The sequence below is a fragment of the Patagioenas fasciata genome, chromosome 2 (genome assembly GCF_037038585.1).
Source record: "Patagioenas fasciata isolate bPatFas1 chromosome 2, bPatFas1.hap1, whole genome shotgun sequence".
NCBI classification, from domain to species: domain Eukaryota; kingdom Metazoa; phylum Chordata; class Aves; order Columbiformes; family Columbidae; genus Patagioenas; species Patagioenas fasciata.
In genome coordinates this window covers 168,472,520-168,484,697 of record NC_092521.1, presented here as the reverse complement: position 1 = coordinate 168,484,697, position 12,178 = coordinate 168,472,520, and the positions used below count along the sequence as shown (strand labels likewise).

The 12,178-nt window shown below is 53.6% G+C and overlaps 1 protein-coding gene across 6 annotated transcripts in view; it reads left to right on the top strand.

The window, feature by feature from the left end:
* KIF9 (kinesin family member 9) overlaps positions 1–12,178 on the top strand; it is a 32,053-nt gene extending 19,875 nt beyond the window's left edge. For 4 of the 6 annotated variants that reach the window (XM_071805445.1, XM_071805444.1, XM_071805443.1 and 1 more), the window contains 5 exons: positions 853–1,035; positions 3,686–3,894; positions 5,835–6,011; positions 9,606–9,721; positions 11,751–12,178. In XM_071805445.1, coding sequence (XP_071661546.1) covers positions 853–1,035; positions 3,686–3,894; positions 5,835–6,011; positions 9,606–9,721; positions 11,751–12,143 — 1,078 coding nt within the window. In that variant the 3' untranslated portion in view covers positions 12,144–12,178. The remainder of the gene's footprint in view (positions 1–852; positions 1,036–3,685; positions 3,895–5,834; positions 6,012–9,605; positions 9,722–11,750) is intronic. The other 2 variants (XM_065831965.2, XM_071805446.1) reach the window with 1 other exon arrangement.

The following is a 12,178-nucleotide window of genomic DNA, read 5'->3' as shown; positions in this document are numbered from 1 at the left end:
TCTGGGAACAATTTCTTCCCCAAAGGGCTGTGGGGCATTGGAACAGGCTGCCCAGGGCAGTGCTGGAGTCACCATCCCTGGAGGGCTGGACAGACGGACAGGAGGTTCTCAGGACATGGGGCAGTGCTGGGGGTGGGGGAACGCTTGGACTCGATGATCTAGAGGGTCTCTTCCAACCACAACGATTCTATAATTTCTAGCAGTGAGACCCCTGCACTGGCACTTTCTACAACTACTTCTGGGGCCAAGAGCATCTGCCCGGTTCCTGTTGTTTCCCCCAAGTTCTGGTGTTGGTGAACAGGGGAAGCACCAAGGCTTTCGTATCCATGGGACATGGGGGACTCCTCTGGGCTGTTATTTCTTTAGGGAGACGGAAAGAGGTTTGGCAAGCGCTTTGCTGTGTCTCTTTCGAGTCACACCAAGCCCTGCAGCCAAGGCTGGTGGTGTTGGTGGAGCTGAACGGAGGGAGAAGAACGGAGAGCTGGGTTCGGTTGAGATGTGGGGTTAGATTGAATCCTCGGGGATGCGGTTTGTAGGTTCCTCTGAAGGTAAAGAGGGTTTTCCTGTCCTCACGTCCGTCTGTCCAACCCTCCAGGGATGGTGACTCCAGCACTGCCCTGGGCAGCCTGTTCCAATGCCCCACAGCCCTTTGGGGAAGAAATTGTTCCCAGATCCAACCTCAACCTCCCCTGGTGCCGCTGTGATCCTTCTTTGATCCTTCTCGTATTCCTTGTCAGTAGATATTTCATTGTAACATCATTTGAATGAGCAAAACTCCCACCTGCAGTTTATTTTTGCCCTACTTTCCTATTATGAAGAAATTACTCTGGTTCATCTTTTCCCTCCCATCAGGAAGGAAAGAACCAGGAACTCTGTTGCGGGGAGAGATGTGGATGGTTCTTCACGATCAAAAAACCGGGCAAGAATTTCCACCAAGGATCTGGATGTGAAACAGGGAGCAAGGAACCAGGATAGAGCGAATATGGGTGCAGAGCTCTCAAAACCAGCTCCCCCGGAGGATTTCCAGCGGCCAAGGTAACGCTTTCCCGGGGAGGGATGGAGGGAATAAATCTGCTTTTCCATAGCATGGTTCACAGCAGGATGATCGCATCGTGTTCCCCATTTCCAGTTAAAGAGGGGAGATGCAGAAATCACCATGGCTTGGATGCAGGAAGGCGTTGTAGGACACCCCGTGTGCCCACGGACGTTGGTGGTCGGCGTCTTCTCCATCTGCTTTGAGCTCTGTCCCATCAGTAAATCATAAAATCATCAAAACGAGAGTTAATGCCTCGATACTGAAATATGAGTAATAATTCTGCCAAGTGTTAATACCTGGGAATTCGTGGAGGGTGAAGGATTCCCGTGAGGGACTCAACGGGTGCACCACGGCAGGAAAAGAGTTACCAACATTATTCGAAACTGTCTTCTCCTCAACTTCTTCTTTCTCAGCTGTTTTCATCATCTAAAAATCACACTGTTGATGTATTAATTCCCACCCACAGTCGCACTAATGTGAAGGTGCAGAGCGAGCCCTAAACCTTAGGGACAGTGGGAAGTGGTTTGAGTGTGTGCAGGAGTGACAGAGGTGTCTGGGTACCCTCTAAATGGCTTAAAATCGACACGCCAAAAATACCTTTATACTTGTAGAGAAAGTTAAAATGGATGCAATCCATATCATCAGTGCATAATGGTTCTTCCCAGTGCAATGTGATTAAATCCAGCGGATATCCTGTGCTTTACTGATTGAAGCACTACCTTCCATATTACACTCGGATATGTTAGCACGCTTCATTTCATCACTTGAGAACAAAAAAGAAGGAGCAGCATTTGAAACAAAAATACAGTGTTTTCATATTTATTGCCTGTTTTTTCATTAGATTATCTTTCGTATGGCCTGTATTCTCTTTTTTCCCAAATAGTTGGGCTCTGCATCTCTTTTCAGTCTGAACAGAATGATCTGCGGCTGTTGATTCAGCAATAGGTGTGTTGTGGTCGATACATCCGTCTGTACCGTTCAGATCACTGTCCTGAAGGCAACAGTCCCTGGGTGTGCAAATCCAGGCCCAGATACGCGTCTGAACAGCCTCTGAGCTTTATTTCGCTTAGGGGAGGATGCTTCTCATTTGAGAGCGAGTGCTCGCACGTTTACCTTGCAAATAAGAAGGGAATTCTTCATTTAGAACCATGGAACGAAGCGCCAAGGCTCTGAAGATCGCAGCAGGCGCCGTGTTGAGGCAGAAGAGCGGAGAACGGTCAAAAACGCAGCAAAGCGTCCGTCACCGGTTGTACCACGAGCGGGATTTGGTGCGGGAGGGCAGCCCCGTATCACATTTCATCCCGGGTGGAGCTGATGGGGTAGAAAACGCGAAGGGCACAGAGGCAAAGGGCTCTTGGAAGGATGCGCTCAACACCGTGAGGCTTGTGGTGCACAGCGACTAAGCCAGGCCCCCCACAAACCACTCTGCACCCCCTGTTCCCATCACCAACCATCTTGTCGTGCTGAGAGCTCTCCAGCTACACGAGCTCAAGTATCGTGGCCCCTCCATCACCTGCGGCGTAGCCGAGCGGTCCTGCCGCCCGGGCGAGCCTGTCCTGGGAGGATTCGCTCCTGAAGCACCGTGACGTGGTGACGTGTTCCTCCGTGTCCTCTGTGTCTTCATGTTCTTCTGGAAACCCTGCAGCGGTGCAGGACACACCGCAGGGTGTCGGGAGCTCGGTGGTGGCTCCCAAAGCCGCAGCTGTGCCGGTTTGTGGGGTGGCTGCTGTTAAGAGCGCTGTGGCAGCAGTTTGGCACGGAAAGCAGCCTCACCCAGCCTTTGAAGAGGGCAAAAAATGCCCTTAAGAGGGGAGTCAGGGGAAGGCAGCAGTCAGATATTGACTTTCACCAGTCTGGATTGAGGAACGTGGACAATTTGAGCTACCATCTGCTACCAGATCCAGCACACTCACCACAAACAACCTCACGGAGCAGCATCCACGCGAGGGTGATGTTCTGAGGGACTCTGCTTTTCCCCGCTGTGGTTTGTGGTGAAGTAAGAGGTGCTGGAGCAAGTGGAGAGAGGGGAACGGAGCTGGTGAGGGGCTGGAGCACACGTGTGATGGGAGCGGCTGAGGGACCTGGGGGGTTCAGCTGGAGAACAGGAGCTGAGGGGAGACAGGGACACAAAGAAACGGCCTCAAGTTGCCCCAGGGGAGGTTGAGGTTGGATCTGGGAACAATTTCTTCCCCAAAGGGCTGTGGGGCATTGGAACAGGCTGCCCAGGGCAGTGCTGGAGTCACCAGCCCTGGAGGGCTGGACAGACGGACATGAGGTTCTCAGGACATGGGGCAGTGCTGGGGTGGGGAACGCTTGGACTCACTGATTTTATGGTTATTTTCCAACCAAAACAATTCTGTGATTCTACGAAGAGCTGGTGTTCACGGGGCACGTTTGCATTAAAGCCATTCCATAAACATAGGATTGCCACGTTCCACTTTGAATTCACTCTTTCTAAACAGACAAGACTTGGAAGCCGTGGGTGCCGCATTGTGGATCCGGCCCCGCACGCAGCTGCAGGTTTGGTTGCCAGAGGTGACTGCTCTGTGCTGGAAGCTGGTGAGGAGAGAGCAAAGGCATTTGTGTTTTCTTTGAATCCTTTTGCAAGCCTCGTCCATCCAAATGTGTTCTCTTTGAACTCTGTTGCAGGTCCCCTCCACCCAAGCCAGTGGCGTTTGAGCAGTTTAAGGAGGAGTGCGGCAGCGAGCTCAACCGCGTCTTCAAAGAGAACAAGCGCATCCTCCTGGCCAAGAGGAAGAGAAGCAGCGTGGTAGCGCAGAGCATCAACTTCATCAAGCAGGAGATGGAGAACGTGCGGAAGGCTCTGGAGGCGCAGCAGCAGGAGCGGTGGCGGCAGGGTCAGTGGCTTTGGCCAGCGAGAATGGGACGGAGCAGAGGAGCCGCTGGTTTCGGGGCAGTTCTGGTGCTGAGGGAGGGCAGCGCCAGGCTGGGCTTTACCCCCTCACTCTGCAGCCGGATTTGTTCTTTAGCACCTGATTTCACCACACTTCGTGCTCATTGAGTTTTGCGACTCCGGCTTTACGCTGGTGAGGTGAACGCGCTCAGGCTGATTCCTCACCCCGCGCTTTGATGGATTAGGCAGTGTAATGCTGACAAACGGGTCAGTACGGTGCAGAAATCACAGAATCGTTTTGGTTGGAAAAGACCTTTAAGGTCATCGAGTCCAACCGTTCCCCACCCCTGGTACTGCCCCATGTCCTGAGAACCTCATGTCCGTCTGTCCAGCCCTCCAGGGACGGTGACTCCAGCACTGCCCTGGGCAGCCTGTTCCAATGCCCCACAGCCCTTTGGGGAAGAAATTGTTCCCAGATCCAACCTCAACCTCCCCTGGCGCAACTTGAGGCCGTTTCTTTGTGTCCCTGTCTCCCCTCAGCTCCTGTTCTCCAGCTGAACCCCCCAGGTCCCTCAGCCGCTCCCATCACACTTGTGCTCCAGCCCCTTCCCTTCTCTCCACTCAGTTTGCGAGTGGAATAAGCCTGGATGAGATTAGGAAGCGTGTCAGGTTTGCTGTTCCCTGCATCAGGGCTCTCCAGAGTCAGTGCTGTTGTGTTCTGTGGACAAGTGGAGAAGAAACAACTCTGGGCATGGAGAGAAACCTGAAAGAAATGGTTTAAATAGCAGAGCGGTCTCGAGTGCTGTGCCTGTGCCGGTGGGGAGGTAGCAGAGCTGTTCCTGATATGTGGGGAGGATGGTAAAAAGCCTCCGTTCTGTGAAATTACAGCCAGGCAATTAGCAGGAAATAAAAGGGAATGAGAAAGGAAACGGTCAACAGCAAGCAGGCCCTGACTAGTGAGTGACGGCCCGAAAATCAGACCCAGCGTGGATGCTGCTCTGCTGGTTCCCATTATTCTTCATACATAGAGACTTTTATGGCCGTGCTTTGCAAGAGGCCTCTTCCCCAAGGGTCTGGTCCTGCACGATGCAAAGCTCGTTTGGCCAGATGATGAGCGAAGCAGCTTGAACCCACCTCGAAGTGGGGGTCTGTCTTTTCATGGACTCGTCGCTTCTTTTGGGCCTTCGGTCTTTAGAACGAGAGGAAACGGCCTCAAGTTGCGCCAGGGGAGGTTGAGGTTGGATCTGGGGAACAATTTCTTCCCCAAAGGGCTGTGGGGCACTGGAACAGGCTGCCCAGGGCAGTGCTGGAGTCACCGTCCCTGGAGGGCTGGACAGACGGACAGGAGGTTCTCAGGACATGGGGCAGTGCCAGGGTGCGTTATGGTTGGATTAGAAGATCTTGAGGGGCTTTTCCAACTAAAATGCTTCTATTACTCTATGATGACATCTACCAACTGGTGGTATTGTGGATGCTGGAATCCACACGAATAAACTAACTTGAGTGAAACCAAGCACAAGAGAAGTTTATTGTAGGAAGTAGCACTGCCTTAACTGTCCCGGAAGGGCTGACCAGCCCTTTTGTCTCAAAAACCTTAATTGTGGCCAGCCGGGGAGTTTTTGAGCAGGAACCACAGAGGCTCTAAGAGCCACCCTCCAGCGGGCCCTCATGTGCGTGTCCCCCCACTGAGCCCGTCCCTCCTCTTCATCCATGTGTCCCTGTTCTGGGAGGACCGACGTCTGAGCGGTTCAGGAGTTTGGCAGTGATTTCTGCCCCACATCGCTCCGGCTCTGTGCTTTGTAGAAAGCACATCTAAGGAAATGTCAGCCGTGTGGTTAACCTCAGGATAACTGGGTAACTACCGTGTGGTTCGAAGCACAATGACTGCTCTTCATCCTTTTCCACCCTCCTGAGAAACCTTCATTTCCTTTTCTTACCCTCCAGGAGAGTACGTTGATGAGAAAGGACAGCTCATCATGGACGAGGAGCTCCTACTCACCATGAAGCTGAAGGACCTGAAGGAAGAGTATCGATCTGCTCACGCTGAACTGCAGGAGCTGAGGGCAGAGATCCAGGGCTGCCAGCAGCTGGTGGACCAGTGCCGCAACAAACTCATCTCAGGTAGCCGCTTGCTTTCTGAACAGCCTCCAGATTCGCTGTGGTGCTTGGTGGCACCTCAGCATTTCACTGACATGTTTGTATCAGCAAAGCCCCGTCATCCTCTGTTGTCAAGTCTCTTGTTACCTTTCAGACTTGTTTTTTATTGAGGATTGAGGTTTGGCTTTTTTTGCTGTAACACTGAATTGCTGCAGATTCTCACTCACAGATAATGACGTCCTGGCCAAGTGCCTGGGTGGGACAGTCCCAAACACAACTCCAGGCTGGGGGATGAGGGGGTGGGGAGCAGCCCTGTGGAGAAGGACTTGGGGACACTGGGGGATGAAAGATGGGAAATGACCCGGCAACATGCGCTGGCAGCCCAGAAAGCACCCGTGTCCTGGGCTGTGCCACCAGCAGGTTTGGGGGATCCTGCCCCTCTGCCCTGCTCTATGAGACCCCCCTGCAGTGCTGGTCCAGCGCTGGGTCCCCAGACAGGACACACATGGAGCTGCTGGAGAGGGGCCAGAGGAGCCCCAGGAATGACCCGAGGCTGGAACAGCTCTGCTGGGGACAGGTGAGAGAGCTGGGGTGTTCAGCTGGGGAAGAGAAACTCCGGGGAGACCTTAGTGCGGCCTTTCTGTGCTTAAAAGGGACTGAGAAGAAAGATGGGACAGACTTTGAGCAGGGCCTGTTGTGACAGGACAAGGGGTGATGGTTTAAACTAAAGGAGGGAGATTCAGGCCGGACATGAGGAAGGAATTGTTGGCCTGAGGGTGGTGAGAGCCTGGCCCAGGTACCCAGAGAGGTGGTGGCTGAACCATCCCTGGAGACATCCCAGGCCAGGCTGGACGGGTCTGAGCAACCTGAGCTGGTGAAGATGTCCTTGCTCATGGTAGGGAGGGTACTGGGGAGCTGGGAAAGTCCTTTCAACCCAAACTGTTCTGTGATTCTACTGCTCCTTGGTCACTCTGCTAGATGCAATGCTGAGGGTAAGAGCCTGTTCTGATGAAGCTGATGGCCCTGGTTCTCACCCCTGATTTAATTTAATAGAGATGCTGGCTAAGGAACCGCACTGGGCTTTGGCTCCAGATCACAAACGTGTCCTTGGTTCCCCCGTGAGATCAGCGGTGCTCAGGTCCCCGCGCTGCAGGAAGCAGAACTTGGTCACCTCAGCGTGTTCCTCACGAGCAGCTCCCTCGCGGTGTGAGTCACGTCTGCGCTCGGCCCCAGCCCTGCAGGCTCGCGCTGTTTCCGCTGCGAGCTGCGCACTTGGAGTCTGCGGTAACGTGACCGCCGTCCTGCAGCATCCCTGGATTTGTCCTGTATGATGCAAAACAGAAGGGGCGCGAATGCCAGAGTCCCAAACATTTTGATGCTGTGCACATGGCAACGCTTTATTTTCCACAAACTTGCCACAGCACAACTTGGATCCATCAGTGCATCCCACGCTGAAAGAAATGCGTGGCTTGTTCCAGGAGATAGACAGGGACAAATGGTAACTGTGCAGAAGCTTTGCCACTGGTTTGTGCTGGATCCAGGTTTGGCATTTTTTGGGTGCTCCAGCATGTTTGCTCTTTGTTTAAATGTACGGGCATGGACTCATTCAGTCTCTGTGTCATCCCAGAGCAAAGAGGTCATCACAGAGCTAAAACCAGGGGACAGTGTCAGTGGTGTTGCATCATGTGAGAGCAGGGCTCTGTGCTTCATAGAATCACAGAATGATTTTGGATGGAAAAGCCCCTCAAGATCATGGAGTCCAACCATTCCCCACCCCTGGCACTGCCCCATGTCCTGAGAACCTCATGTCCGTCTGTCCAGCCCTCCAGGGATGGTGACTCCAGCACTGCCCTGGGCAGCCTGTTCCAATGCCCCACAGCCCTTTGGGATAGAAATTGTTCCCAGATCCAACCTCAACCTCCCCTGGCGCAACTTGAGGCCGTTTCTTTGTGTCCCTGTCTCCCCTCAGCTCCTGTTCTCCAGCTGAAACCCCCAGGTCCCTCAGCCGCTCCCATCACACTTGTGCTCCAGCCCCTCACCAGCTCCGTTCCCTTCTCTCCACTTGCTCCAGCACCTCAAGGCCTTTCTTGGCGTGAGGGGCCTAAAACTGCACCCAGGATTTGAGGTTTGGCCTCCCCAGGTCCCAGCACAGGGACGGTCACTGCCCTGGGCCTGCTGACCACACCGGTGCTGGTCCCAGCCAGGATGCAGTGGCCTCTTGGCCACCGGGGCACACTCTGGCTCATGTTCACCCGCTGTCACCATCACCCCCAGCTCCTTTTCCAGCCGCTCTTCCCCAGCCTGCAGCATTCATGGGGTTGTTGTGACCCAAGTGCAGGACCCAGCACTTGGCCTCGTTGACCCTTGTTGATCCCTCTTGACTCCCACCCCAGAAAGCAGCTCCATTCCTGGGGTCCCTCCTGGGCAGCAGCATCTTCTCCAGGGGCTGTGAGCCCTTGTGCTCCGTGGGGACCGTGCCAGGGAACGGAGCAGCTGGGAAATGCCCAGTATTAACAGGGACAAAATTCCTGCTGCATCGCCGCGCCTGCTCGGTGTTATCACCGGCTATTATGGGATGGAAAGCGGCTCTGGGCATTGAAATCTGACCCCCAAACATGCTGAGCACCCCAAATGGGCCGCTCCCAGCTGGGTGGCTCCCGTCTCCGGGATGCAGGAGCAGTGCCATCTCCTGGTCAGCCACCTCCACAAGCCCAGGGGACTGTCCCCAGCGCCACCGGCCACGTCCCAGCTGCCTTGCAGGCAGTGAGGACAGCAGCAGCATGGCTACTGGTGCCCTGTCCTTGTCAACTCGCTTTTCTAATAGTTTGAAACTATTGGAGCAATGAGGTCCCGTCTGGGAGTTTAAAGGCACTGAGGTCCTGTCTGATCCATGGGCAGGGAGCCAGAAACCCAAGGAGTCACAGAATCACAGGTGGTTGGGTTGAAGGTCCCTCTGTAGATCCCCCAGCCCACCTGCTCACACAGGGTCACAGAGCAGACAGAGCACACAGGGTCACCAGAGCAGATCACATGGGGTCACAGAGCAGATCACACGGGGTCACAGAGCAGATCACATGGGGTCACAGAGCAGATCACACAGGTGGGTCCAGGCAGGTTTGAATGTCCCAGAGAAGGAGACTCCACACCCGCTCTGGGCAGCCTGGGCCAGGCTCTGGCACCTCCCAGCAAAGAAGTTTCTCCCCATGTTCAGATGGAGCCTCCTGTGTTTCACTCTGTGCCCGTTGCCCCTCACCCTGGCGTTGGGCACCACTGAACAGTCTGCTCCATCCTCTGACACCCACCCTGAGATATTGATCATTGATCACATCCCCCTCAGCTTCTCTTCTCCAGCTCAACAGCCCCAGCTCTCTCAGTCTCCTCATCACAAAGATGCTTCAGACCCCTCAGCATCTTCGTGTCCTTCTGCTGGACTCTCTCCAGTAATTCCTTGTCCTTCTTAAACTGCGGAGCCCAGAACTGGACCCAGAACTCCAGACGTGGCCTCACCAGGGCAGAGCAGAAGGGGACAGTCACCTCCCTGGACCTGCTGGCCATCCCACCCTTGTCTCTTCACTCTTCACTCCCCTGTTCATTGTGTCCCCCCTCTTTGCTTTGCAGAGTTCGAGATCTGGTACAACGAGTCCTTCCTTATCCCTAAGGATTTACAGGAAGCTTTGAAGCCCGGTGGTAACATCAGACCTGGAATGATTCCCATCAACAGAGTCATGTGCCTGGTGAGTTGTCCTGGAAGCTCCGCTTATTCTCCTTGATTTCCATACGTGGCACGGCAAGGAGGGCACGACGAAGCCCGTGGGAGGATGACACAGCAACATTGTCCCTGTCTGTGAGCAGAGTGGCTGGCGTTGAAATGCTGTCTGCTGTGATGCGAGAGCAACTGTCTGGAGATACATCTTGCTCTCACGTTAGCTCTACCATCAGGAGGCTAAAATAGGACAGAGCGATTGAAGTCGCGGTCATCTGCTGATGATCAGGAAGCAGGCAAACTGCCCAGAGGTGCAGGGGTGGCTGGGAGGCTGCTCTGTAGTGTTTACAGCCAAACTCTTGTGTTCTGTGTTGTGGCAACTGGTGCTGGGCCAGCCCTCTGTTTAGAAACCACCGCTTCGGGGGCTTTTGTCTTTCCTGACAAAGCACATTTCTCTTAAGCTTCTCATTTACCAGACTTTGTCTTGGCGTTATTCTCCTCTTAAGTTGTTCCAGGTTTTGTTCTTCATTGTTAAATCATGGAATCATTTTGTTGGAAAAGACCTCAAATCATGGAGTCCAAGCATTCCCCACCCCTGGCACTGCCCCATGTCCTGAGAACCTCCTGTCCGTCTGTCCAGCCCTCCAGGGACGGTGACTCCAGCACTGCCCTGGGCAGCCTGTTCCAATGCCCCACAGCCCTTTGGGGAAGAAATTGTTCCCAGATCCAACCTCAGCCTCCCCTGGCGCAACTTGAGGCCGTTTCTTTGTGTCCCTGTCTCCCCTCAGCTCCTGTTCTCCAGCTGAACCCCCCAGGTCCCTCAGCCGCTCCCATCACACTTGTGCTCCAGCCCCTCACCAGCTCCGTTCCCTTCTCTCCACTCGCTCCAGCACCTCAAGGCCTTTCTTGGTGCAAGGGGCCCAAAACTGGGTCCAAAACCGGGTGTGAGCTGTGTGACCCCTTTCCTAAAGCCACAGCCCCACTTCTGGCCAACGTGGAGCTGGGGACAGGCTGGCTTTGGCTTTTTAGCAGGAAAACCAATACAGAAACTCTCGTGTCTCCAGGTGTCTGATTATTTTGCCTGTAAATCTCACCGAAGCATTTTCTTTACTCCTGAAAGGCAAGTGAAGGGTTTTCCAGCTGATCAGAGCCAGGTTCTTCCCATCCTACTGAATTAATTCCCTTGAGGAATAACAAAAATGCTGTGAGAAAGACAAAACCGGAGTGAGTTTACTTTTAAACAGAATGTTGTGATCTACCGGATTTTTGGGTAAACTGATGCACCTAAGTGAGGTCAATAAGAAAACCCTGACTAATTGGACAGGTTTGGGGTGTCACTTTTTGGGGAAAAGAGAAAACCCATCACTGGCCACTTTTACTAATGCGAGTTACTCGATGTATTCATAGAAACTCCCTTAGTGGTTTCCAGCCCTGGATTTCTCGCCATCACATCAATTCTCACCCCAAAGATGAAGCTGCTTTTTAGCAAAGCTTTGTTAGCATCGAGGTGTTGATTTTACAGCACAAATCTCCAGGCGGTGGATAAACTGTTGCTCAGAGCCGGTTTCTTCTCTTGTTCCTTCTCCCGGGCCGTTCACCGCTGCTCCCAGTGGGTGTTACTGGCCGTGCTGGGGCCTATCCTGGCTCTACAAGGGAACCACCTCATTTTTCCCATTTTCCTACTTAGAACCATTTTCCAGCCTGGCTCTTCATTTACAGCTCAAACTCAATTCACCTTTTGCTCTTGGTTTGATTCGCTTTGGCCACCCGCATTTTACCACATGAAGATTTCACCGTCACCTTCTCCAGGCTCCTCACGAACCGCTATAGCTAAGAATCTGCTGAGCTATCCTCAAATCCCGCATGGAAACATCACACAAAGCTGGGATCTTAAAAGATGGGTTTTGCCCAAATCTGCTCCGCTAAGGCGTGGGAAGGGGGGACCTTTTGCTTCTGAGTGGTTATTGAATTGGCGCTGGGTGCGGCAAGCGGGACGGGTTGGCCTCGGTGTGTCCGGATTTGTTTCTCACGTGCAGCGGGGTCTGGTTTTGGGCCGGCAGGAGGAAGACGTCCAGGAGCGGTTTGAGCGGCTGCAGGAGGCGGCGCTGCCGGCCTGCCCGGCCTCCATCCCCTTCTACAGGGCGAAGATGAAGACGGATCAAAAGGTAACATTTGGAAGGTGTTTCTTTCAAGCAGCTTTTACAGGTAGAGAATTCTGCTCTGAGAACCAAGCCCTCGTTCACAATCCTTTTTGGTTTTGTGTTGCCAGCACGCGTACGCCAGAACCATGTCGTCCCTTGAGAAAATGCGGAGGAAACCCGGGCTCATCACGGCTGCCGGGAAGACAAAACCCTTGTCGTTTCTGCACATCGAGTAGCAGACTTGGGCTCAGCCTGGAAACTGCTATTCAACAAGCAACGGCACCTCAAAGTGCCTCGTGCTCCTGTCCGTGAGAGGTTTATAAAAAATAAACAGTAAGTATAACAAA